General features: G+C 50.5%; 1 protein-coding gene and 1 non-coding gene across 17 annotated transcripts in view; both read right to left on the bottom strand.

Moving 5' to 3' along the window:
- Window positions 1–1,890: 1,890 nt before the first annotated feature.
- On the bottom strand, window positions 1,891–1,960 carry LOC125611014. Its single transcript, XR_007341125.1, has one exon. It is a non-coding gene; the product is annotated as a small nucleolar RNA SNORD104 (small nucleolar RNA).
- A 3,772-nt stretch (window positions 1,961–5,732) lies between these two features.
- Window positions 5,733–26,222, bottom strand: part of Kiaa0232 (KIAA0232 ortholog) — a 76,779-nt gene continuing 56,289 nt past the window's right edge. For 6 of the 16 annotated variants that reach the window (XM_048784140.1, XM_048784130.1, XM_048784135.1 and 3 more), the window contains 5 exons: window positions 22,304–25,628; window positions 21,014–21,085; window positions 14,399–14,507; window positions 10,260–10,357; window positions 5,733–8,174 (listed from right to left, as the gene is read on the bottom strand). In XM_048784140.1, the coding sequence (XP_048640097.1) occupies window positions 7,995–8,174; window positions 10,260–10,357; window positions 14,399–14,507; window positions 21,014–21,085; window positions 22,304–25,573 (3,729 nt within the window). In that variant the 5' untranslated portion in view covers window positions 25,574–25,628 and the 3' untranslated portion in view covers window positions 5,733–7,994. Of the gene's footprint in view, window positions 8,175–10,259; window positions 10,358–14,398; window positions 14,508–20,182; window positions 20,287–21,013; window positions 21,086–22,303; window positions 25,629–26,222 lie in introns of those variants that run through there. The other 10 variants (XM_048784131.1, XR_007340981.1, XR_007340980.1 and 7 more) reach the window with 10 other exon arrangements.

Raw genomic sequence — 26,222 nt, forward strand, 5'->3', positions numbered from 1 at the left:
CCCTTTTTTTTTTTTTTTTTTTTATTTTGAGTCAAGGTATCTCTGAGTTGCTAAGGTTGGCCTTGATCCTCTTGCCTCAGCCTCTTGAGTTGCTGGGATTACAGGTGTGTGGCACAGCACTGGCCCCAATCATCTTTAAAAGAAGTCTTTTTACAGATTGGTCAAACGTGGAGCCACAGGCCACACACGGAGCTGGGTTCATATTAGGGCTGTCAGATGGCAAGACCAACTATGCTTCAATACAACTACGATTTTAAGAATTCCTCACAGATGCTGACATTTAATCCTACCTGTGATCAAATGACAAAGCCTACCACCAGACTAAAGGTGGACTGGCTGATCCCCATTTACTCCACAGGAGGGAACTGAGGTCACGGGAGGGAACGGCCTATACAGGGCCCTCAACATGGGGATCCAGCACTGGAGTAAGCCTGCCGGGTCGCTGGTAGGACTCGTCCACATGTGTCCACTGAGCTTTTAACACTTTGAAACACTATCAAAGTCCTAGCCAATCTCTGCTGTGCAACAGCTGATTCTAAATCTCCTACCCAACCTCAGGGGCCATGGCTTACCCACAACGTAAATGGTGCACCTGTCTGCCCCTTTGTGATCTGTCAGCTGCAGGATGAAGTCCAGACTACTGCAAGAGGCATCAAGGCCTCTCATGGGCTGACCCTTGCCATCTCTCTGTTCCCATCTCTCTCTCTCCTCAGCTAAGTCAAGCTAGGACTCCAAGGATGGGATTCTGAGACATGAACTGGTGACTGCGGGAACGGTGTTCCCATTTGGTTTCAGGGGTACTAATGGTGGAGTCCACACCCTGTGGGGCAGCCTCGTGTGCCAGACATGTTGCTCCTTTCATTCATTCCTTTTAAGGTTCTGGGAATGGAGCCCAGGGCCTCCTACATTCCAAGCGCTCCCACCGAGCCAACCCCCAGCTCACATTACTCCTTTTAGTCTCGGAAGTCAAACTTGCAGATGAGGCCACTCAGTGCCCCCAGTGACTGACTTGCTGTAGGGCACAGGTGGAGTGAGGTCCTAGGTGGAGATGGCCAGACCCTTTGTGCTGCTCCATAGGCCTTCCTGGCGGGCTCCCCTAGTGCTTGAGTGGGCTTGGCCCAGGAATGAGGAGGGAGACCCTGTTTCTTGTCATCGACGGGGACTTCATGCCACACTCAGGCTCCAGTCTCAGGGAAGTTGTGCCCAACTGGGGCTTCCACTGCTTGCTTTGATCTGCGGCTGCCCCATGGCGGGTCGGATACTGCCCATGAGGAAATGCATGTCCACAACTGGTCTGCAGAGACATGAGGTGGAAACAGACCCTCACATGTCTCCTGAAGATGAACCGTGCAACTCCTCGCGCAGGAAGGAAGGCACACCCCCTTGGATATGTAAAGCCGCTCCAGCGCCCACCCCTCCCATATCCTCCCCAGAGACGTCCCATGGTCTTGGCCACCCAGCTGGTCAGGGCAGAGCTGGGGCCAGCAGGCTTCACTGTGTACAACCAGCCAGCTGACTTCACAAGGTCCCTGCAGGGCTGCCAGGCAGGCCAGTAAGGGCCAAGGAAGGAAGACGGCTACAGAAGCTGGGAGGGGCCGCCACTTGTTTCTCCAACTCCTGCAGACCTGAGGGCTGTGCCCAGGCAGCCTAGAGAGACTGCGGTTTACCAAGGAGACTAAAGAGAAGCCATGCTGCCTTCATTACCATAGAACCAGGTGGAAGGAGCTTTCTTGGTCCAGAAGAATGAAAGTCACTACTGATCCCAGGACTGGGGCCTAGCACAGGATAGGTCCTGGTTTCATGAACTGAAATTGCCAGACCCTATTTGCAGTGGTGACTCCGATTTACTCTCCCATGCCCAGCTTCATTCTTTTCTCATTTTTACCGCCACCTCAGACCCCAGTTCACATCAACCACATCAGCAGTCTACCAGATGCTTCAACTGGAACATCATCGTGGCTGCCAGCCACCTGCCTCCACCCTGCTCCTGGGCCCAGAGCACCAGCCCACCCAGTCAGGAACTTGCTGGCCTTGCTAATGCCAAAAAAAGCCACTCCATTCTTCATTCTTCAAATGGGGGCGTAAAACCGCTGCCTGCCTTTTTAATATTACTGGAAGTCAACATCTGTAGCACACCTGCTGGGTGCACAGTTGGATTTGGGGCTTCTCCTCTGATGTCCAAATGAGGACTTATACATACCCAGGTGGGAGGAGTGTCAGGCAGCCTGGGGCACATCCTCTCTCTCTCCACAAACACTGGGCATTCCATGCCAGGCCTGATGCCACACCCTCCTGGGACACCTCCGAGAATTCTCCCTTCTCCCTCAATGGGGAGCGACCCAGCTCTCACAGGTGGGGAGCCCAAGGCCCAGGAGGCTTCTCTTTCCTCACTGTTAGCAGCTTAATGTTAAAATGAAGACAACCTCGGCCCCCCAACAACTCCAACCTGCTGTCCCCGTTCCCACTTGATGCCTGTGAAAGGTCAAGGCAAAGAAGGGCAGTAGGAAGACTAGGCTTTCTGCCCAGCAGCCCTGTCCAGACAGCCTGCCATCTGTCCACATGGGATGCCACCCAGGCCTGGCAAGAAGTAGGACCTGTTTGCAAGCAGAGGGACCTCCCTGGGCCTGCGTCCCTCCAGGTCCTCCGCAGCCTGAGAAGAGGAGGTAGAAGGCGAGTGAGCCTGAGGAAGCAGGGAAGGCAGGAACACAGAGCCCTGGAGATTTCCACCTGATCTCAGTGGCCGAAAGGAGGCCAGGCTCACCCCGCACTCTGGGCAGCAGGACTGCCAGGCAGGCTTAGGCTACCAGAGGTGGGACACCGAGAGCAGCTCAGGCAGGAGTCAGCAGCGCAGGTGTGAAGGGCCGGAGTCAGCCTCACAGTGCAGTGCTGCTGCCAAGATCCAGGGACTGTCACAAATGACTTTGTCATCCAGGCAGGGTCCTGACCTTTCTGCGCAGCTTCCCCATCTGTGGCCTGGGGAGAGAGCCGCACACAGCAACAGAGCATCAGGCAGCCTCCAGGGGTCGGGGAGGAGTGCTGCTCCAGTTATCGTGGGTCTGCAGGGAAGTTTGTGGGAGGACATGGTGGTTATGTTTGACATTCTGACCACCAGGAACTGGGTCCTGAGAAAAGCCACAGAGGGTGCCCTCAGGCCCCTGACAAGAAGCCAGCCACTCACTGCTTAGGGGCAGAGCCCAAAGATGTGTGAGAATCAGTGAGGTCCCACTGAGCACAGGACGTCCTTGGTGTGAGTCTGGGTTTGACAGAGGGCCCAGGTCCTCACAGGACTTTTTCTTCTGTAAGGGAGGACGCTCCTGGCTCTGGCACGAAGCTGGCCAGCACTGGGCATCTTATGCTGTCTTGCTCAGGTTCCCAGCCTGTGTCCAGGCAGATCCATAGCAGGGTTCTAGAAGCCCTGGCAGTATCCCCAGACTTAGCTCTACAGCTGGTTCAATCCCCTAACCAGATATGGGGGTCACTGTGGGGACCTTCACTTGGGGCTCTGATGAATCCACAGCAGCCTCCAGCTCACCACCACTGGTGAGTGATCTGGGCCAGTCCCTTGGACTCCCAGCCACAGCAATGGGTACCCTAGGTGTGCCGGGGAGGACCCAACATGGTGCACATGCAGGTGGGTCAGTGAGCAGGCTGGAGAGAACACAGGAGCTCCCAGAGTCCAGTGCTGACCTGTGTCCCCTGCCCCAGGACTCGGGCACCAGGTCTTCCCAGGCCCTGGGATAGAGGCCCAGCTGGTGGAGAGGGCCCTTCCCACGGTGCCTTCCCAGGTGGCAATGAAGGGGAAGAGCAGCCCCTACACACATTGACCCAGGATCCTGGCCTTGGTCCACTCTTGAGGACCAGCAGACAGATGGCTCTCAGCTTTGATAGTGGCCTCATCTAAGCCTTGAGACTATCTAAAAGGGGACCCTATCCCCATCTGTAACAGGGCCTAAGGGTGACAGGCCAAAGGGTGGGGCCTATTCTGTCCCCCTCCAACAGGCCTCTCCGACTCCTGGGGCCCCTAGTGGTCCCTGGGTGTAATGTGAGGAGCAAGACCGCACCATTGTCTCCCCGACAGGGATGGTGGTCTGTAGGCCCTTGGCTCAGCTCTGATGGACACTTGGTTCTGTTGTTGCCCTTGGTCCCCGCCTTTGTGGCTCCCATGGGATCCAGGGACTGCAGAAGCTGGTTTGTCATCTCAAAAGGCTGATGTGACTTCCCTTCAAGGTGAGAGGGTGACATGACTGTGGTCAATACCCAGACAGCACAGTGGTCCATGGCCTCTGTGGGGCCTGGAGCCACAGGCCAGGCAAGTGCCCTCAGAGGGCGCTGCTAACCAGTGGAGGGAGGATGGGAGGGGCAACCTGAGCAGGCGTGACTTTCTCGAATTACTGGATTCATGGGGTGAACTTCCCTTTTGCACGTCCACCTTAGTTGGATTCCTGCCAAGGACAGCAAACCCAGGGAAGTCAGAGGCCGGACAGCCTAGCAGACAGGGCTGTATCTTGTTCACCTCTGCGTTCCAGCAATCTGTGGACTATCTTGTCCCTGTGACCAACCCTGATGAGAGGTCCCATTATGAAACCCACTCACACCTGAGAGAAAAACTCACTTGAAGGTATACAGTGGTGGGGGTGAGTGGGGGTGGAGGAGGACCCTGGGACATGACATCCTGCCAACAGGCAGCAAGTACCCAGCACCGGGGTTAGAGAAAGGCTTCTGGGCGGAAGGAAGCAGAGGGCCCATGCCTCCCAACACACTGTTCATAATTAATGGGATCTTGGTGAAGCAAAAAAGTGTGGTTTTAACAGCTCATGGTGCCTCGGTTTACCCACCTGTGCAGGGGCAACTCTACCTGCCTCACAGGGTTGGCCAACACCACAGAGTGCATGGAAGACTCCGGGCACTCAGGGGCCCCCAGCTCACATCCCCTGATGCTGTGAGCACCATCTGATGTGAGGCGGTGGTGACATTACCGTCATTGCTAGCCTGACAATGTGAAGCAACTGTCCCTGGAAATGCTGTAATCACCCACACCAGTGGCTACGGCTGCAGAGGCTCTGAGGCAACAGTGCCAGGCTGAGAGGTCACCTGACCAGCTGCCTGGAAGAGAAGCTGGGGGCTGGGCTTCCTCTCTGTTCTGGGTTTGGTGCAGGCACAGGCCTCCTGGGCACTGCCATGGCCACTCACTGCATGTGCCTTGAAATCATGGTGACAGACAGCAGTGTCAGCTGCAACAGCAGTGGCCTGAGTTCTTTGGGTGACAGAGGTAAAGAAAGGCCTTTCCTAATTCTACAGTTCTGTGATATCAGAATTCCTGGGGACGGGAACAGGTCAGAGCCTGGGTGATAGGCCACCTCGGCACTGGCCCTTCTCCTGCAGGCACAGGCATCTGGGAAGTACTACGTAGACACCGTGCCAGAACCCCAGCGGGTAGGGGCAACAGTGCACACAGCCACTCGGGGAACCACGGCAAGCCACCAGGAAAGCACTGCTCCACCTCAGGCACACCTCCTGTGGGTAGCCCAGCATACCCATGAGGAGGGTGGTGCAGCCTGCTCCAGCATGGCCTTGGGGGACTCCGGGGAGGGTGTCTCTACCCCTGGTGCCTGACAAGGCACTGCTGATGTTTGATGAGGCCACTACTAGCTGCTTCACAGGCAGACACAGAAGCTGGGACCTACATGAAAGAACCTTTGAGATGATAAATAAAGACAACGCACTCTTTTTACAACTTTTTATTTGGTGTTAACTCCACAAGAAAACAAAACAAACAAACAAAAAAATCAGTTACTCTGGTGTACGTGAAATCAGAACAATACAACCACGGGAAAAAAAATCTCAGCCCAGGAATGGAAACTGGTACTTCAGTGCCATGGAGATGCAACGCGCTTCATACCACAGTGCGCTTCAGCGTTTGCCAACTTTATTTATGTTTTTAATGCTTTTTGTGATCATCCATTCACAAAACCAAAAACCACACTTTCAACTCTGTTGCTGAAAGCCTCTGAGTTTTAGTCACTTAACTATTAAAACAAATAAATACAGAATTTGTTAATCCCTTGGCCCATCTATTATCCATCCCCATTCCCTGTAGAAGGTGCTCCACCGTCCCACGCCTGAGGAGGTTGGCACTCTGCCACCTGGAGCCATTTCCTGATGAACAGCAGCTGTCCAAAACCAACTGAGCTCAAGGTTGTGTCTGAAATCTACTTATTTGGTCTCTGCTACGTAAGCAACGATTTCTAAGATCATCGTTGCCGCAGTGATTTTAGGAATTTTACAACTTCCAATCCTTTTCTGCTGTTGCTGTTAAATTATATTTCAGTGCAGATGCTAATCAATTTTTAGGAAGCTCCAGAAGAAAGAAAAATACATAAAAACTTATCTGATATCTGTAAATAAATAATAGCAACATAAAACCTCACACATGCACACACGCACACACAAACCCACTGTAAAGTGTCAAAAGATGCGCTGTATAAAGACAAACCCCCACGACGGCGAGATGGCACCAGAGGATCACATCAAGCCTCTCACGGTGAGGACACACGGAGCCTCGGCGACTCCACAGCCTTCCACGGTGTTTCTGTTATTGGGAAAAAGGCGATAAACTCACATGCTCAAAGCAAGTCAGGTACTTCACAGGCAGCTCAGCTCCTAGCTAATCAGGTGCGTCTGCTGCCTGAAGCAAGTGGTGAAGCTGTCTCGGCCATGTCGGGCGTCACCGCCATTCCCGATATCACAGATGCTAAACTGACTTCACAGATTAGGTGTTTTTAAAATGATGCACTGATTAAAAGAGAAAAACAACCTAAAACGTCCAGGCTTTGCAGATAGTGCTCCTCCTGGCTTCAAACTGTTGTAGTGTTGGGAGAGCTCGAGGAGGTGTCTGCACGCACAAGTGCGACCTGCACGAGGTGCACCGACCCCCAGACTCACCAAGGTGCTGCAAAGCAGGTTACACGAGGGGCCACATGGGCATGTGGGAAAACTACTCTACCCACCCAACCCACCGCACACACAACTCATCTAGAACCTTCTCTCCAACACAAGATGATATAAGAAGCTACATTACATCACAGCCACAAGAGCAGCTAGCTGCAGCAGCCAAAGATTTCTTTGGGGTGATAAGGTGGCCTTTATCTCATGTCAAATGTTTATAACTTCAAGTTTTGGGGGCTTTAATTTAATGTAGTCACCAGAAAATAAAATGTGCAACCAAGGTCCTCACTGTGTGCTGTCAGACTCTCCACGAAGAGCCCTGACGGCGTTCTGGTGTCCACGCACTGCAACACCAGCGCGGGGCAGGCAGGGTGGGTGTCTCACCCCACCCACTCTGCCTCATTTACCACCCCACGGCCCAAGTCCTTAGCATCTTCAGTTAGCAAAAAAGTCACAAACCACAGTATCTTCATGATACTTTGGGGTGGGGGATCCTAAGACAGAAACACGGTATTTGGTGGGTCTCTAAAAGCACGCCTCTGTGGTTTCTACTTTGAATGCACATGAGATCTGACTGAAGGGAGACCATGGCCATGTCACTCAGGCTTCCCTCCTGCCCTCGCAAAGGCCTGATCCACAGAGGGCAGGACGCATCTCCCAGGGACTGAGAACAAAGCCACGTCTCTGAGCAGCAGGAGTGGTGTGGACACTGCGATGTGACGGTGTACCGACGTGACTGCAGTGAGGGGCGGGGCTGCAGGGGTGGTGCAGGCGCAGCGGCACCTCTACGACAAGCACATGCACACCCATCTGGATTCCACAACACAAGCTAGTCTATTTCAAATAGCCAAGAATTTAACAGCTTGGAAAAAAAATCTTCAACAGGACAGCTGTCCTCAACTCTAAAATAAGCAAGAAGAGAAAGATAATTACTGATCTGAATCAGTTAATTGAAGAAGAAACCTATTTGTTGCTTTAGATTAACAGGCCTCACAGAAGGGCAATTCCCATCACATATCGTTTAAAAATAATTTGTACTACTCTGCAGGTTAGAGGTGAGTGCGGGAAAAGAGGTCCTCTTCGCTGGGGCCCACCCACTCGCCACCACCTTCGGAGCCCGAGTCCCCCGAGCTGGAGCTGGCGCTGGAACATGTCTTCCTGCGGAGGCCGTTTGGATTCGCCCCAGAACCTCTCTCTCCTGTGCATCTTGCTTCATAAACAGAAGACACCTGCGAGTCAAGAAACAATTTTCAACAGATCAAAATCAGATTTTGCCTCCAAAGGGCTGACGCACCCTTTGTTCACACACAGAGATGAAGAAGGAGGCCCTGGTGTCCTGCTGTGCCGCACAGCAGCACAAGCTCCAGGGCCTCAAGAGCACCTCTCCCTCAGCCCAGGAAGGACCCCGGCCCTCGCTCTGCACATCAGTCACTTGGACAAACGTGGCTCTGCAGGGTAGGATAAAAGGGTTGCTTAACTTCCACTGAGGCCTGCGTGCTGCAGGACAGCACGGCCACACCCTCCTGGGGCTCGCGTTCCAGTGGAGAAGACCAACAAGCAGACCAACACACACAGTTTCAGACTGCAGATGCACAGCACGGGGGGAGGGCACGGGAGTGGCCGAAGGCACGGCTTTCGAGGAGAGGCAGAGCGCATGCTCATGGCTGCCTCAAGGCAGTGCTTCTGAACTGGGTCCCGTCTTCGTGAACGCTGTTTAGGCACATTCTATTGTATGAGACTGCCCCCACCATATGGCTAGCAGTTCTGGTCTCCAGCACACTAGATGTAAGTGGCAGCCCCTTGGCAGTCACGGCAACTAGCAACACTCCCTTCCCTGTCATCGCCACTAGCACCAGCCCCACCCCACTTCCAGATGGCAGCATTGCCCCTTCTTGAGAGCCCCTGAAGCAGGAGCACAGAAAGCCAAAGAGCGAGGAGAGTGTCGGGACATGAGGTCAGAGAGGGCAAAACAACAGGGCCTCACAGGCGCACAGGAAGTCTGGATTCTGTCCCAGTGCAGCAGGTACAACGTATGTCCTACAGTCTGACTGCTGGGCTCACAGATCAGGTCCATACTGACTCAGTGTCTCCACAACCTTAGATAATAGCATTTACTCTTTCTTCTTCTTCTTCTTTTTTTTTGTACTAGGACTTGAACCCAAGGCTCTTAGGCACTGAGCCACACCCCTAGCCTATTTTAGTTTTTATTTTGGAAATTAAAATTCAGGGCCTTGCTGAATTGCGGAGGCTGGCTTTGAACTTGCGATCCTCCTACCTCAGCTCCCCAGCTGCTGGGATGACAGGCGTGGCCATTGCACCTGGCAGTGTGTACTCTTTAGATGCTGCAGTTTTCTACTGTGCAAGGTGGACATGCCAGCAGAGCCTAGTGCACAGGGTGCTGTGACGCCACCCTGCACTGCTGGCTGGAGAGGTCGGGGGAAGTTGGAAGAGGGAGCTGGAGTGGCAGCTATCGTGGACTGGGAGCAGTGGTGTGGCCTAGCTGGGTAGAGGGGAGGTGAAGAGGCTGAAGGCACACTCTCCGGGGGCAAGAGCAGGGGCTGAGGAGTGGCACTTGATTAGGTTTGGGGGATCGAGGCTGGTGGGGCAGGTGACAGGAGCTGTTCACTGAGGCAAAATCCCTGGAGAGGCCTCATGAGGCAGCCTTGCTGCGCCCAGTCTGACAGGTCCACGGTACCAACACCAAAGGGCACCTGAGAGGAGAGCCCTCACTGGACTTGAGCTGACACGCAAGATCAACACTGGGAGGCAGAGGGGCTTCCCATGGCCATTCACCTGTCTGCCTAACGGCAAGGTTAGAGACTCACTGAACCAGGCCCAGCCAGGCCTTGTTGTCCCAAGGCGCTCACTGGCCCATCAGGGAGGCAGACATCAGAAGCCACACACAGCTGGGTACCAGGCCAGTAGGATGCTGCACAGAGTGTGGCAAAGGCCCCCAAGAGGTTGGACAGGCAGAACTGGCCCTAGGACGGTCTCCCCTGGGGCACGCCTTGAAAGATGAAAGAGGTACCACTGAGGGACCAGCAGTGGGGTGACAGGGGCAGCTGTGCATTGAGAAATGCTCTGTGGCAGCCCTGGGAAGGAAAGGCTGGGAAAGCCAGGGCTCCTTAGGAAGCTTGGCCAGGGATCATCAAGGTAGGCCGTGAGGCAGACCCCAGGCCCAAAGAAGGGCCAGAGAGGAGGAAGTCTGCACCTGGGGTGGGGTGGCATGTCCCAGGACTCCCAGGTTTCTGACTAGAGAGATAGGGGAGGTGGTAGTCATTCTATGTTAATAACGAGGAGGACAGTCCACTTACCCTATTAAAATCTAACAGACGCTCTTCATTACTGGGTATTTCTTTAACATCTGGATACTCTTCTATACCATTCTCTCCCTTGGCATTTGTATAACATTCTTAATCATTTTGAGTGGAGAAGGGAAGAGAGGGAAAGGGGAAATTCCATTAAGACACAGTTATGAAACACACATTCTTGTTCCGTTTTCACTGAAAACCTAGGTCTCCCAACCCTCTGGAGATTTTAGGTAGTCATTAAAAGCATAGTTGGCCAGGTGTGTGCGAGAAGAAAGCCGCACCAACAGCAGCTTCTTGGACCCGCCACTCTTGAGTGAGTTCTTAAAACCAGGCCAGCGTAAGCTGGTACTCCTACTGCTCCACCACAAGACGGTCACTCAACAGTACACCATCACACTTGCCATGTGACAGGCCCTGGGGACACAGGACAAAAGGACCAACGAGGTCTGTGCTCTCAAGAAGGAACGTGGAATGGAGGAGACAGACGATGCACCATGGATATGCTCATAAAACACAGGAACAGAGCAGCCCAGACAGAGGGAGGTGCAGTGAGGAGACACAGTGGGGCAGTGTCCTGGCCTCCTTCTGACTCAACACCAAGCTAACACGTGTTCACGCCATCTCTGGGGTGGGGAAGGAAGTCAGGCCCGAGTTCCAACTGCACAAGTGGCCCACTGGATGGAAAGGAATCGAACCCAGGGAGGGCAGCCGTTCTCTGCCTGGGCTGCATGCCCAAGTCACCCGGGGGGCTCTGGTCTCTGGAGCTGCTCTCCAGCAGCACACCTCATTCCCTGACTCCCTGAAGAAGGCCGCTGTGGCAGAGGCACGGTGAAGGGCGGGGAGGACTCCAGCAGCGCTGGGTTTGACCTGTGAGCCCTCCACACCTGGTCCTCCACGAGTGCTACCATGAGGCATCAAGCAGATGCTAAGACTCCCCCACCCACAGCCACGGGGACAAGGTGGGCCTCGAGGAGCACTGCACCACCTCTCCATCGGGGGTGGACCTGGGCCAAGAGGTCTGGCAGCCGCAGGCACTTGAAGTTGCCAGGTCAGGTCAGGAGAGCAGCCCAGGCCCCAGGCTGGTCAGGCTGCAGCTGATTCCATGCTACGCCATCCACATGCAAGGCACGTCAGAGAGTGATACAGCGATCACACCCTCTACAGCTGCTGGCCAGGACAGGCTTTGGGATGGTTGCAGAGAAGACCACCACCCTCTGATAAGGCTGGAGACCCTGTCTCACCCCTCCTGGCCAATTGCCACTCACCCCGCACCCCTCCCCACTGCTGCCAGGGGAGGGCTATGAGGGGCAGGAGGCTGTTCCCTAGACTAGGATATGCTCACAGGTGGAGCGATCCTCTGCCCCTTCATGCAGGGAATCGGGAAAGGGCAATGGTGAACTGCTGTCCTTGTTTTCCTACTGCTCCACCAGGTTTTGAGTAACATGCATGTGTCAGGCACTGCTCTAGGTACTGGGCCCTCCACAGCTACCAGGAAGGCATTCCTTTTAGGTCCTTAGAAATACAGCAGTGGAGACACAGGAAGACCTAGGCAGTGCCAAGGCTGAGCAGCTGGACACAGTGGCACTGGGCTCTGGCTCAGTCTGTGTCAGGAGCCTGGCTCTAGCCACTATCTGTGCTGCTCCCCTGCAGGGCTTGCTCTGCAAGGCTAAGGCCACACACATTGACATCAAATGGGCCTTCGAAGTACCAAGAAGCCGTTTCCCAGAGCCCTGGAGAGTCTCAAGGCTCTGTGAGTTCCCTGCCAGTCCCTGGCTGGCCTCATCCCACTGTACTCCTGAGTGCCCACTCTGGCAGCCACACTTCTGCTTGGCCTCTCTCCCTGTAGAGCCCCAGCTCTAAGTGGTTTGCACCGTGCCCTCAAGTCCCTGCTCGGAAGGCCCTTGAATAGGAGGAGTGGGACAGTTTGCCTGTGTTCCCAGAGCCTGGAACAGCGTCCAGCAGAATAAAGCTACGCATCTGCAGAGTGGAAGCACCTACCATGGCAACACAGGTGAGGGCAGAGCGCCAAGGGCGCTCTCAGGCCTGATGGGTGCCAGTACAAGCAACCCCACCTCCAGCCTGTCTCTGCACCCTACTGTAAAAGGGAACAATCCCCTTCCCAGCAACCCAGAGGGCTCCAGGCCAGCCACTGGCCCAGGGTAGCACGTGCCTGTTATGAACTACTTGCAACACTGGAACAGGAGTCCCTGGCTATTTCTGCTTGGTGGGTGAGGGGCTACCTGTTTTCTTGGCTAACCCTCTTCTGAGGCTACTTGTCCCCATCCTGTAAGTCGAAAGAGGGGTGCTTCATAATATCACTGCAGGGCAAATGCATGGGATTTAGCTCTACCACTATCTGTCCTCTGAGTGTTCCTCTAGTGCCACCCCACCTCACACACAAAAGCACCATGGACGTTCATCTGCTAGCAGCTACTGAAAGACTGTGCAGGTGACCAGGGACCTACAGTTAGGAGCTAGAGCTGGACTTCCACTAATGGAGGCAGAAAACTGAACTCAAGTAAGGGAAGCATGAGCTGAGTGTGTTGGAAAATTGCTATGAGGAAGGGTCTCCCACCACGAGACAGCAAGCACCCGTCTCTCGGGGCCCTTCCTTCTGTGCACAGCTCTGGCACTTCCCACCTGCTTCCCAGCACCTGCACCTGTCTTGTCCTGACCCAGCTGCAGGCTATATGTTCAGGAAGACAAGGTCTGTGCTGCCCCAACCCTGGAGTCCAGCTCAGTGCCAAGCACAGACTGCTGTGGTGGAGGACAAAACTTCTCGACCACAGGATATACAACCTGGCCTCCAGTCACACTTAACAGTTGACTTGCAAGATCTGGGCAAATTGCCCACCTTGATACATAGCTTCCTCTTCTGGGAACTAGGCCCAAGACCCTGCCAGGCTGCTGCAGAGCAGCTTGCCAACCCTGGGGCTGCCAAGCCACTAGCTAACACAGGAGAGGAGCAGCCACCACCTTGGACAGGGCTCCCAGACAATCAGAAGCCACATGAAGACTCGGCCCTCTGCTCTTCTCAGGACCCCTGGGGAGAAGGAAAGGACTTGGGAAGCTGCCACAGCTGCAGACCAATGAGAAGCAGACAACCCCCAAGAAGAGTCTCGATGCTAACCCTGCCTCTGTCCCATCGGTTCTGTCCAGGCATGGGAAGGAAGGCTGACTGTGGGCAAGTATGACAGAGGCAAACCCTTGAACACATATGAGAGCACGGTGGCCCTGCAGGGCTCTGACGGGAGAGACTGGTAAGGAACCAGCATGCGGGAGCCAGGAGGCCAGGAGCCAGGCAGGCTAAGCAGCCTGACCTCACCCTCACAGATGTTTCTTTAGCTCTTGCTTCTCCCCAGACTCTAGGTAGAAATGTCTTATAGCTCTGCACAGGTCCATCTGGGAGGCTCGGATGGTGCTCTCAGAACATGCCCCAAACTCGTGACCTTTCTCCCAAAGCAGCAGCTGCCACCCCCTGGCCACCATCTCCTCGTCTATCTGGTGCTCACTCCTCACAGGAAGTTGCTTGACAAACATCTCTACACATCTCGATCATGTTCCCTTTATCCCTGCCACTGCCACCACCTCAGTTCACACCTTCGTCTCACCACTCCAACTTCTGCCACAGCCCAGGCACCCTGGCAGATGCCCTGCAGGTCCAGTTCCATCTTCACTGCTGCTGCAAGTGTCCTAAACACACACCTGACCTTGACGCACAAACTGAAGTCCCTCATCAGGCCCTCCCTACACCCTCAACTCCCGACAGGACCTTCCCCGTCTACCACAGCCCAGCTGAATACAATGGCTCCCTGCTCCTTCTGCCTGCCCCAGTTCCCTCACCCTCTTCTCCCCAGGCACTGCCTCATTACCTCTTCCTCCCCAAGTCCATATAGCTTGTATGCATCTCATCAATGGTTGGACTTTTCATGAATTTCCTGTCCTTTCCTTCCATCAGCCCATGGCTGAGTTCCAGAGTGGGGTCTGGCTCTTACTCATCGCTGTATCCCCAGAGCGTGGCAAAGCACTGGCCACAGAAAACCCTCTAAGAGTCTCCTAGACTGATAGTCACAGCCAGAAAACTTACTGCTCTTAATGAACTCAAAGTCTGAATGCATAATGAATAACACAGTCCTCCTTACCTTCACACTCTGATGCAGGGAAGAGAGGAGAGTACAAGGCTTTTTCCCACCAGGTCTGCTTTTCTTGACTTCTATTCATTTCTTGTACATTAGTGTTCAATACAGGAAACTGTTCAGATTAAACCAAATATAGAAAACATTGATAAATTTCAGGATAGAGGTAAAAATATAAGTTTTATTTATTAATTATGGACTAAAACCCAGGGCTTTTTTTTGTGTGTTATGTGGTATTGGAGATTCAACCCAAGGCCTTGTGCCTGCCAAGCAAGCACTCCCCCACTGAGCTACATCCCGCCCCCCAAATCCAGGATTTTTAAATTGGTGAGTTTTTTACTGTTCTGGATATGGTAAAGAAAAAGGCCAATATGTTTGTAGAAAATAAAGAAAGTCTTCCACTGAGTGATAGAGCTAACCCTTATCTGTAAGTTTTGAATTTATATTGTTTCATCTCTTGTACAAAACTGTTTTTTTCCTACAAAAAAAAAAAGAAAGTCTTCTTTAAAAAGCACTCACACTGTAAGTGGAATGACCATCTTGTAAGCCCAGAGAACTCTTAACAAGGCAAAACTACAACAGAACAGGAAATACTCCTAAACTAAGGCAAATTTCTTGACTTCAGCAGTGCACAAAGATAACATGCCCGTGAGCTTGAGGTGTTCTAAAGAATGGGGGCCTCTTCTTCACACATAAGGCAGGAGGTAACAAAAGAAGAGATGGGATGCAAGGTAGGTTCTTACAGGCAGTTACTAGCCTAAATGTTTTTCTTTAGAACAAAACTATTTGCTCAGGTGAGAACTCAAAAGGAAGCTGGGACAAAAAGAAGACAAATCACAAACTCATATTCAAAACCCACAGCGTTGCCCAAAAGCCATGAGGGCATGACTCCTGAGGAGCAGGGGAACTCACACCCTGAGCGCCGGTGGCCAAGGCAGAGTGGAAGCACCCAGCCTAACAGGAGGGACCCAAGTCTCCAACTCTCAAAGCCCAGCAAGACCCTGCCACCAACCTGGGCAATGAGGCAGCATGGCTGGTGGTCAACAGCGGCTCTCCTCAGTGACCCAGGAGAGTCCTTGAGAGTACTCATTAGGAGACTCCTAGTCAGCCTCGGTCAGCACCTGCACCCTGGTGGTGTCTTTCCACTTGCCTGCCCAGCTCTCCCAGAAGAGGCCTGGCCTCTGCATCTTTGTATTGCCCGGGGCCCCTACACTGTGCTCTCAACAGAAGTCTGCTCTCGGAGCAGCCCTGGACTCTGCGTGAGTCTTTGTTGTTTTAAGATGTGCCATTGTGGATTTGAGTTTAACATTATGTGTTCTGGACTGTTTTAGTAACTAATAAACAATTCTCCAATAGGATTCTGTTATGCTTATAATTGTAAATTATTTTATGGGTCTAAAATTGCTTGATTCAATAACATGTCTTTTACAACATAAGAAACACTAAACTTTTTGTTCTCATTTTATGCATCTTTTCAGATATATTCCTCAATTAGGAACTGAAGGAAACCGTACTGTCTTCCCAGGTCAGTCAACCTGCACTGTTTTCTCCACAGCTTATCCTAACAATAAAAACTAGTCCTGCTGTTAGATAATAGATGCCCAGGCCAAAGGAACAAAATTCTACCTCATGCAAATGAGGTGAGAAACGCGCAGGTCAGCAATGAATTCGAGGCATGTAAAGCACCTGGCACACCATTCCCAGCACCCTGAAGCCCTCGGCAAGGCCTCGCCTGTCCTGTGATATTACTTAAAGCCATTCAGGGCAGCAAGGAAGGCTCCCCTGGCCAGAATCCTCTTATCATCCCAAGGCACTACACAGAGAGCTGGATCTGGAGGTGGCAGATCAATTTTTTCTAGTGTGAGTTCAGTAAGACTGCTTATCTTTTAATCCTTTATTGAGACAGGAAGCAAGGAAAGGATGAGAGAGGGAGAGAGTTCATTGTGGAGGATGGGGCACGGCAGGAAAGCAGGCTGGAGGGCCAGGACACCACGGGGCTTGGAGCCCAAGCCAAGCCGAGGGCAGCTGCCAATGGAATCAAACTGGAAGCTTTTTAAGGGCAGGCCCACATCTTACTCATCATCTTTGCATCTCCAAGCACAAAGTAGATTCTCAGCATCTACAGAGCTGAACTCACCAATTCCTGGGCCTAGACTCATATTACTGAGCACACCAATTCCTTTCTCTCCTGTTGAAACCACTGGTAAGAGCCTATCAGTTTCTACTACAATTTTAGGAGTCTTTCTGCATCTTCAATTTGAGTGTCAATTCCTGTGGTAGGCATTTAACAGGGCCAAGTGACTCTTGACTGAAATCTCTGAAACCATAAGCCAAACAAATCTTTTTTTTTTTTCTTTTTGGTGGTATTGGGGATTGAATCCACAGGCACTCTGCTACAATTACAAGTGTATGCCACCATACCCAACCCTAACCAAATCTAAGTTGATTTTTTCCATAAGCAATGAAAAGCAAACAGAAAACTGATACTGAGAAGTAGGGTCATTTCTGTAACTATACTTAGTGATGTGATTCAGAAGCCTTAGGAACTGGTTGGCGGAAGAAGTTTGGAAAAATTTGGAGGAAAGACTAGAATGCTATAAGCAGAGTTAATGGGTGATTCTGGTGGGAGATCAGAAGACCAGAACTCTGATAGGACTATGGAGAGTAAAGGCTGTGCTAACAAGGCTGCAGACAGAAACGAGGACTCTATTGGGAACTGGACTTGTGGCCAACCTCAATATAGAAAGAACTTTTCTACATTATGTCCATGCCCAGAGACTTTGTGCAAAGCTAAATTTAAAGGGGATGGACTAATTAATTTGGTAGAGGAAATTTCAAGGCAGCACAGCACCCAGGTAGTGGCATGGATATTGCTGGCTTTTAGCCAGGTTTACTGTGAAACTGGGGAGCAGAAAGCAGAGTGGAAAGATATGAAAAACTTGACCAGAAAAGGAGTGAAGTCCCAGCCAAGAAGAGTACAGTTGCTAGAGATCAGCACCATTAAAAATGAGCCAGCAGGGCTGGGGATGCGGTAGTGATGTGTCTGCCTTGCATGCAGGAGTCCTGGATTGGCTCCCCAGCACTGTGGGGCCGGGGTGACCAGGGCAATAGGAACAATGCCTTGAGGGCAACTTAGGAATCAGCAGGAACCCCCACCCCCACTTCAGACTCTAAGTTGCTGTTTGAGACCAGTGGCCCACTGTTGAATCCCCACCCCTGATGGAGTCCCACTATTCAGCATCAAGGCATTCAGAATGCAGCTCGCTGGCTCAAGTTCAAACTGGCAACAGGCACTGGCACCATCTATGTGACACAGTTTTGTAGACATGCAGAATGTAAGAGTTATAGGGTCATGGAGACTGCCACTTAGATTTCAAAACAAAGCCTGGGAGGTCAGGCAACATCTGGCAGGTCAGGAGTCCCTACAAGCACCTCTGACAGGGTGAAGTGTGAAGCTTTAAGAGTCAAACTGAAGCTCTAATAGAGACCCCAGTTAAGTTAGAGATGCCAGGAAGTTAGACCGACTGCCAAAGAAAGCTGCATGCGGTGGGCAGAACCATCCCTAGAGAGCGTCTATGTGGGCTGCAGCCAGCAAGGCTGTGGGGTAGGGCTGCCCAAGCGCTGAGGAGCTCACCTCACACCACCTTGTGCCCTGGATGCCGAACAAGGAGTTACATGATTTAATGTTTACCCTGCTGAGTTCCAGTCTTTCGTTGGTCCAATTCCTCCTTGCTATCTTCCTGTTCCTCCCTTTTGGAATGGGAGTTTACCCTGTGCCACTGTATCCTGAAAGTACATAACTTGTTTCCTAATTTTTAATAGGGGCTCACAGCTAAGAGTTTGCCTTGACATTTAAAGGAAACTCTGGACCTGGATTTTTGAACAATGATGGACAGTTAGACTGTAGGGGTTCTTGAAGATGGACTAAATGCATTTTGCATCATGGCAGAATGTTGTGATTTGGATCTTAACGACCCCCAAAACCCACGTGTTAAAGGATTGGTCACCAGCCGGTGGCACTATTACAAGGCCTAGTGGAAAGAAGCTAGGTCATTAGGGATGTGCCCTTGGAGGAAATACTGGCACCTCAGCCCTTTCTCTCCCTCTTTGCTTCCAAGCCACCATTAGTTGAGCAGCTTTGCCCCCGCCACGATGCTCTCCCTTGCTCGCGGCCCGAAAATAATGGAACCAACTGACCATGAACTAAAACTCTGAAACTATGAGCCAAAATAAGCCCTTCTTCCTTGAAGCTATTTTTCTCAGGTATTTTATTACAGCAACAGAAAGATGACTAACATGACCAACGTGCATCATTGAGACAGCCTTCCCCTCAGCTGCTGCCAACTTTTAGGTTGTGAGGCAGAGACCACACTTTGCTCATCTAACGTCTAAAGAGCTCACACTTTACTCAACTTCTGGTTTGGTTGTGACTAAAAGGAATGCAGAAAGGACAGAGGGAACAGGAAGCAAAGCAAAACAGAACAGGCCTGCCCCGAGGAGACACACACACACCTGCCTGCCTCTGGGTGTCTTCTGGGCTCCCTCCCTCCAATGGCAGCTCTGCAAGGAAGCCTGCCGCATCACTCAACTAACCTGGGAAGCTCCTCCCAGCAGTCCCAACCCACCACATGCCTCTTCCAACCCTTCTCCTTCTTTCAGATACCTTTTATATTCTAACACAGCACACAATATGTTTGCTATTAGCTCCCCAAGATTGCAGGTAGCTCCCCAAATGCAGGGCTCTACTTATTTCCACTCAGAGGCACTTAACACATTTGATGGAAGAAACGGAACAGGGGTGGGTGCGCGTGAGAGCAAAAAGACATAAACTTAATTAACCCCAAAAGCCTGACCATAAATGCTTCCAGCCGCAGACATCCTCCTCAGTTCTGTTCTTCAGGGCTGGAAATAGAACCCAGGAGTGCTATACCATTGAGCTCTTTTTTGTTTTTTGAGAAAAAGTCTTGCTGTGATGCTGAAGCTGGCCTTGAACTTGCCATCGTCCTGCCTCAGTCTCCCAAGTAGTTAGAACGATAGGCGCCAGGCCTCAGGAGTTTTTTAGAAGGTGGAAAATGGAAATCAGGTAAATGAACAGGCTTCACAGCTTTAAATTCTCACTGGACATACAAGTTCTGAGAGAGCAAGCTGCCAGGGTTTGGTTTACTCAGGGACCCCTGTGCCTCTGTCATTCAGCTTGCAAAAGCAAAAGGAAGCCTTCCAAAGGCAGAGACCCGAGTCCTGCTTTGAGACTCTCTTTGCTCAGAGTGGCGGGAGGAGCTCTGGCTCTGGGCAGGCCTCCCAGCCCTCTGGGCCTGCATGTCCTCAGTAGTCGGGTGGGAAGAATCTGTCTGGCCCCAGCACAGGTGAGCTGGGTGCCCTGCCACCCAGATCACCCTCAGTCCCTCTCTGGCCTCCAGAACTGGTGACATTCACAGAGCAATGTTTGCCTGTGGCAAAAAGACCTCCTCCCCTGAACTGGACTGGAAAGTCCCCAAAAGAGAGGAGGAAGACTTCTGCTGCTTTTCTGGGCTTCAAAGTGCTTGGCACCAAGTGGGCAACCAAATGAATGCAAAGGACACTTGTGCCACAGATTTATGCACCAACAGATACATGCAGCACAGTGCTTCTCCTGCTACTCCTGACTTTCCATCTATACCTGGACCATGAGCCAAGCTCATCGCCCCGTGTGCCTGTGGTGCAGGCCCCCTGCCTTGCCGTGCCCTCTGTTCTCAAGGTCTGCCTCCTCCTTCTGACCCTGATACCCAGGTGTGTGTAAATAGCCTTCCTCACCTCTCAAAGCCTGGGAGGATTCTCCAGAGGTTCCAACAGCCTCCTGGGCTCACCTTCACTGCTCCACCTACCACATTACCAGAAAATTTGCTGGCCCTAATGCCCTGAAAGATAAGGAACTGGCCAGTTAAATTGTGGTGCACCCATACAAGGGAATAGTATGTAGGCAATAAAAGAAGAAGGGTGACTATAGTGTGATGCCAGTTTAGTTAAAATGAGAAAAATAGGAAGAGATAGGTGAATAGGTACTTGCTTATCCATGCAGAAAATACCCAAGAGGAGCCCAGTGGAGCTCACACTAGAGGTGGCTCCTGGGGAGGCTTGCACTGTGCCAACACCCACTGGCAACTTCTGCAGCTTAACCAGACATAAACCAGAATAAACTGCTTACAAATAGGTTTCCTTTCCTTGTCTGAACTCCTCATGGGCAAGGACAGTCTTGTTTAGGGCTCACTATACTGACAGGCAGGCATGAGACAGGTGTCTAATAAATGTCTATTGAGTTGAATTAAAGCATGTTCAAAAAACATCTTATGCTCCCAGACACCAATGCTATTAGAAACCCTGCGTTTTCATCCTCTTGCTCTGAAACAGATGGACCACTAGCGAGCTTTAAGTGGTGCTCCTGAGACTGACCAGGCAGTGTGACAAGGCAGAAGGGCACAGGTCCCAATCCTGCCTGGTCCTAAACCATCCTGCAGGCAACTCTCTCCAGCTCTCGTCCCCAGCTCCAAGCACTGACAAGACCTCTCAGACACCCACACGTCCTTCAGAGCTAAAAGCTTTCAGGAAAACCCAGAATTCTGGTAGCAGGTAAACGTGTCAACATACTAGAAAGCGAAGGAGTGTGGTAGTGGTGTGATGCGGAATCGTGCTTCCTTCCTCCTTTTCTTTCTTCCCAATCTGGAACCAGGTGAAATACAAAGTACATAAAGGAATATTTAAGGAGGAAAATGGGGCAATAAACAACAAATAAGGCTAACAACATTACTGATTTTTCCTCAGTTCAGACTTCAGTGTTGAATGGGATGAAACTCATCCCTTGGGGATCTCTAGAATAGTGATTCGAGTCACCTGGGGCTTCCTGCAATCACAGGCAAGCAGCTGCACACCTAGGCACTGACTCAAAGAATAAGCAAGGCACAGTCCACAGCCACAGGAGCTGACAGTCGGGTGAGAGAGAAGGTGCATAACTCACTCGTGAGACACAGAAGTGCAATTAAAGAGCCACAACGTGCAGGAACATCAAGAAAATGAAGAAATTAATTCTGATGCAGGGTGGGGTGGGTAGGAGAGAAGAGGAATTGAGGGCATGTCAGGGCAAGGTGGTATGTGAAGAGGGCCTCATGGTGTGGGTGGGACTCGCATGCAGGACAGACGGGGGGCGGGGGGGGGACACACCAGCTGCTCTGCCTCAGATGGCACACTGCTAAAACTCCAACCCTGCCTGTCAAGTTGGCCACTCCCAGAGAAGGGCCAGGCGCTGCTGTGTCCAATCGCAGCCGGAGGAGGCAGGCTGCTATGCTGTTTTGGGAAACAGGTTACTGCTTTAAGTGTTAGCTCTGGTGCAATCAACTTAACCTCGAGCCACTTTTAGGAATGTGGCTGAGGACTCAATGATTCCTATTAACAAAACTGTCATTGGGAACCTCCCTTGACAGACTCAACAGAGCTTGCAGCCAGGCCCCAGTTGGCAAGTGCATCCATCACTGAGCTACATCCCTCCCCCCCCCCCGGCCCCCACCTTCACTTTTATTTTGACACGGGTCTGAAAGTCGCTCAGGCTGGCCCAGACTTTACAGTTCTCCTGTCTCTGCCTCCCAGGTGCCTGGGATCACAGGCGTGGCCGCCGCCCAGCTGTGTAGGCTTCTGCTCTACACATAGCACATGTATGTTAACATAAAAGAATCCCAAATCCTGTGATTTAATGTAAAATGTCTTTCCTTTGAAAGAATATCTGCTAATTCAAATTTATAATCAAATCCATTTTCCGTCCTTAAAGGTAAAATCATAAGAACAACTCTTAAAGACATTTGGGCTAGTCTCCCCAATAGTTGAACCCTATCTTTTGCTGTCTGATACAGCTATTCCTGGTAGTAGGATGAACAGTGGTGATTATACCTGATCCAATCCTGTGCCAAATGCTGACGTGCACAGACATACCTCCTCCAGCTGTCCTGAAGAAACTGGATCATCTTCATAAGCAGGGAACTGACAACCTGCTTTGCAACTGCAAAAATTATTAATTTCTTCCTCACATTGTGCCATTATTTTACAATTTGCTTCTGAGCTTTCTAAATCTATTTCCAGAGATTCATTCATGCTACATTCCAAACATTGATTTTGCTTCCCGACTGGCAAAATCCCAGTTGACTCCTCCTGGGAATCCAGTGATGTCTGAGCACTCTTTTCCATTCCAGACTTTTTTAATCTTGGAAGGAATTTTCCAGACTCAAGTTCTGATTTTCCATAGTAATGGCCTTCTTTCTCTGCATCTTCTTCCAGAGGTTTGAGATCTGCTTGTGGATCTTCAAATACATCAACCTGAGAAGGAATGGGAATATTTACTTCGTCTTTCTCAGATTCAAATTCCGACTCACTTCCTCCTCCTGGGGACAGTTCAGATGCAGAAATTGGGCGAAAGTGAGTCCTAGGAGAGATCCGAATAGCCCTGTACTGCGTTCTATCAACTCCACATATCCTAGGGTGGAAAGCTTCACTGTCTGAATCAGAGCAGAGGATTGATTTCGGTTTAAAACTGGGGCTGAAAGATGCAATCCCTTCAGGTTCAAATGAACATTCCACATGAAGAACTTGGGAAAATGGATTGCTTAAGTCAAAGGAAGAGAATGAATATTCAAGTCCAGGATCTTCAACTTGAAAGTTACTGCAAGCTCCTAGCAAGTCTTCATGGAAGATAAAAGAAAATCCCTTATTTAATCCATTTTCCCCACTCTTCGGCTGATCATTCTGTTCAAATGACATGAAGGGTTTCCATAACTGCCTATGGCCAGGAGCAAAGCTGTTTCCTGGTGTCATGAAGACATCTGTTCCAGCTATTGTCACAACATCAGACGCTGCACACTGTAACAAGCTTCCTTTTGTGTGACCAGGTGGTACAACTGCCCACTCCCCATCGCTGCTGAAGGTTTTGAGTTCTCCATAAACCCCTCCAAGAATGAATGTGTTCTCTTTATCTTGGGCCACGTCCCAAGGTTTAGAGGGTGTAGTATAATCCCCACCGTCCACCTTTGATAGCTCACTGGAAACAAACGCTCTCTTCTCCAGGTTCTCCTTCTGTCCCTCCCAGAGATGATACTCAGATCGTTGCACAGCTCTACGAGGCTCCTGAAGGGTCTCCATCTTTGCTTCAGCATCCAGACAGCAGCAGTAGTTATTTACATCGGTGGAAAACAACTCGTCATCAATTCTTTCTATTTCTACTGTAGTCGCAGAATTTTCATCTGCCATCTTTGTCCAAATGTCTTTGATAACCCCTGAGCTGTAGCCATCTCCGTGTGGACTGCTTTTACTACATACTTGTGTAGTTTCAAAGTTTTTGTTTTCTGTTTTTTGTTCTAGCTGAATACCACAGACAGATTCTAGCTTAGATCTTTTTTTGAAAACTAATGTAGGAATTTCTCCTGAAGTTCTACTGTTCTGCTGGCAAGTTTCATCTTGCAAAAAATCTAGAAGTTCTTCATCTACATAATTTGACGAGACTCTAGGAACTACATAATTAATATCTTCTGCATTAAACTGTGTAGACTCTTCAAACTGAATGTTTAATGTCTCATTGTCTGAACGTGTTTCTTCTGAATGGGACCATGGACTACAAGTTCTTGTTGAAAGATTAGAACAGTGTTCATTTTCTTCAAAGGCACTATTTTTGGTCCATATTAGTAATCTAGACTGTGTTTTCCCAAGCATATTAGCACTAGAATCTGTATTTTCATTTCCCAAGTTGAGTGTTTCAAAAGAAAATGGTAAAACAGAATTACTGCATTGCACTTCAAACACTGAAAAACAAGAGTTTATACCAGATCCTTCATTAATATCTGAGAAGAGCTCTTGATTGCCAGCAAGCAAGTGTGAATTGAGCATTGTGCCATCCAAGATCGGAGAGAGTCTAATTGGAGAGTCTCCTCCAAAGCTCTCTCCGTCGGCATCGCCGGAGCTGGACGAACAGCACTCCCAAAACTGAGCCAGATTGCCAAGGTCTTGCAGGAACAAGCCCTCAGCACCCACAGAGCTGGTAGAATCTGTCCATATTGCACGTTCCCCTTGCAACTCCACACCATCTAACACTATGCAACATTCTGCCTCAAAATCTGTATTCTCTTTGCTTTTTTGTCGAATCATATTCAAAATCCGACTTTCTCCTTGCATGGTTTCTGAGGCACCAGGATCCAACATGGATTGATCAATATCCACTTCATAGAAGTGTGTTAATTCTGATAGATGAATGTCATCTAGGTATTTGTTGTCCTCTGGCAGAGAACATAATGAGGTCCCAGTGAGGTCAATATCCTCATTTATAACTGCAGGCATTTCTACAAAGTGACCATCAATGAAAGTACCTGCTGCGAGGTATGTTCTGTGAGTATTATTGTTGCTGATACACAGACCATGCACTGACTCAGACAAATCTTCCACCACCTCTGACGTCAGAGCACTTGACTCTTGTCTGTTTCTGTATGTGGTCTCTAGTTTGCTTTTTCTGCTCAAAGGAACAAAATATTCAGCAATTGGTTCAGTGTACCACAACGGCTCCTCTTTATACTCGGTGTCGTTTCTGCTCTCCGCATACAGGTCCCTCCCTGCAGTGCTGGCCGGATCTCTCCTGCCTGTCTCCTTGGCTGTTCTCTTGCCGCGCTTGCACAGCTGCCTCACAGACCCGCTGCTGCTGCTGCTGCCGCCTGCGTGGATGCTTCTCTCTGTCTTGTCACTATGCTTCAGTGACAGCCTGCTTTGCCCATTCCGCCCTTTTCTATTTCGAATTTCTCGTGCCTTGTGTCTTACTTTGACATATTTCATGGATGCTTTTAATTCTCCCTGATTCCCACTTGAACTTGAGCCTGCTTCACTAGAGCCGGAAGACCAGGAGCGAGGGCGGACCTTCCCTTCAGGTTTGTGCCGCATTTGCTTTCTATACAAGGCAGGCCTTTCTTCGGCAGGGCCACTGCTCAGCTTGTCCTCCTTCTCGTGTCTGCCTCTGCCCTGGGCTTTCTCATGCACAGCAGTGGACACTTCAGAGCGTCTTTCCTTGATGACTTCGCTTTCGCTATTGCAGTCCTTGGGAGAGGATGTGTCTGTGCTTGCTGGGGGGGCTGTGGATGATGAAGAGGAGCTGGAGTAAGAGCAGGCTTTGGACTTGTTCCACACAGTCATGATTTCTTGCAGGCAAACTGGCTTCTCAGAAAGTGGTGGAAATGCTTCGTAGTACCTGAAAAGCAGTGAAGAGATTGAAATGAGCACTTTGATGTGTTACATGCAGGAAAACAACGCTGCTAGTCAGCAAAATGGAATATTTCATTTTAACAGAGTCAGCACTCACATCATTCAAGAACCATTAGCCAACATGGTTCACAATAAAGTACACTGTACATTAACACTGCCCTGTGCATCAAGCAACTGTTTTGCTGAGCACTGTGATAAGCACTATACTCTGAAAATAAGTAAAAGGAGAGTTTTTATCTTCAAAGCTCAAATTTTAACAAATATCATAGTAAGAAAATGTAGTGTTTTTAGTAGGAAATGTTGGAATTTGAATCTCAGCTCAGTCACTTATGCTTGTGAATTTAAGCTCATTACTTAGTGTTCTGGTCTATTTTCTTAATTGTAAAATGGTGAGCATATGACTTACCTCACCAAGCTGTTGTGAAAGTTATAAATCAATGTAGCTGGAAAGCTGAATGGCACCTGAGTCAACACTATAAGCTCTAAAGCCACATTCCCTAAGGTCAAATCCTGGCTCTGCCACTCATTAGCTGTGTGACCCTAGGCCTGTTGCTTAATCTCTCTGTGGCTTACTTTCCTC

Source organism: Marmota marmota, unplaced genomic scaffold, assembly GCF_001458135.2.
Source record: "Marmota marmota marmota unplaced genomic scaffold, marMar, whole genome shotgun sequence".
In the NCBI taxonomy this organism is placed as follows: domain Eukaryota; kingdom Metazoa; phylum Chordata; class Mammalia; order Rodentia; family Sciuridae; genus Marmota; species Marmota marmota.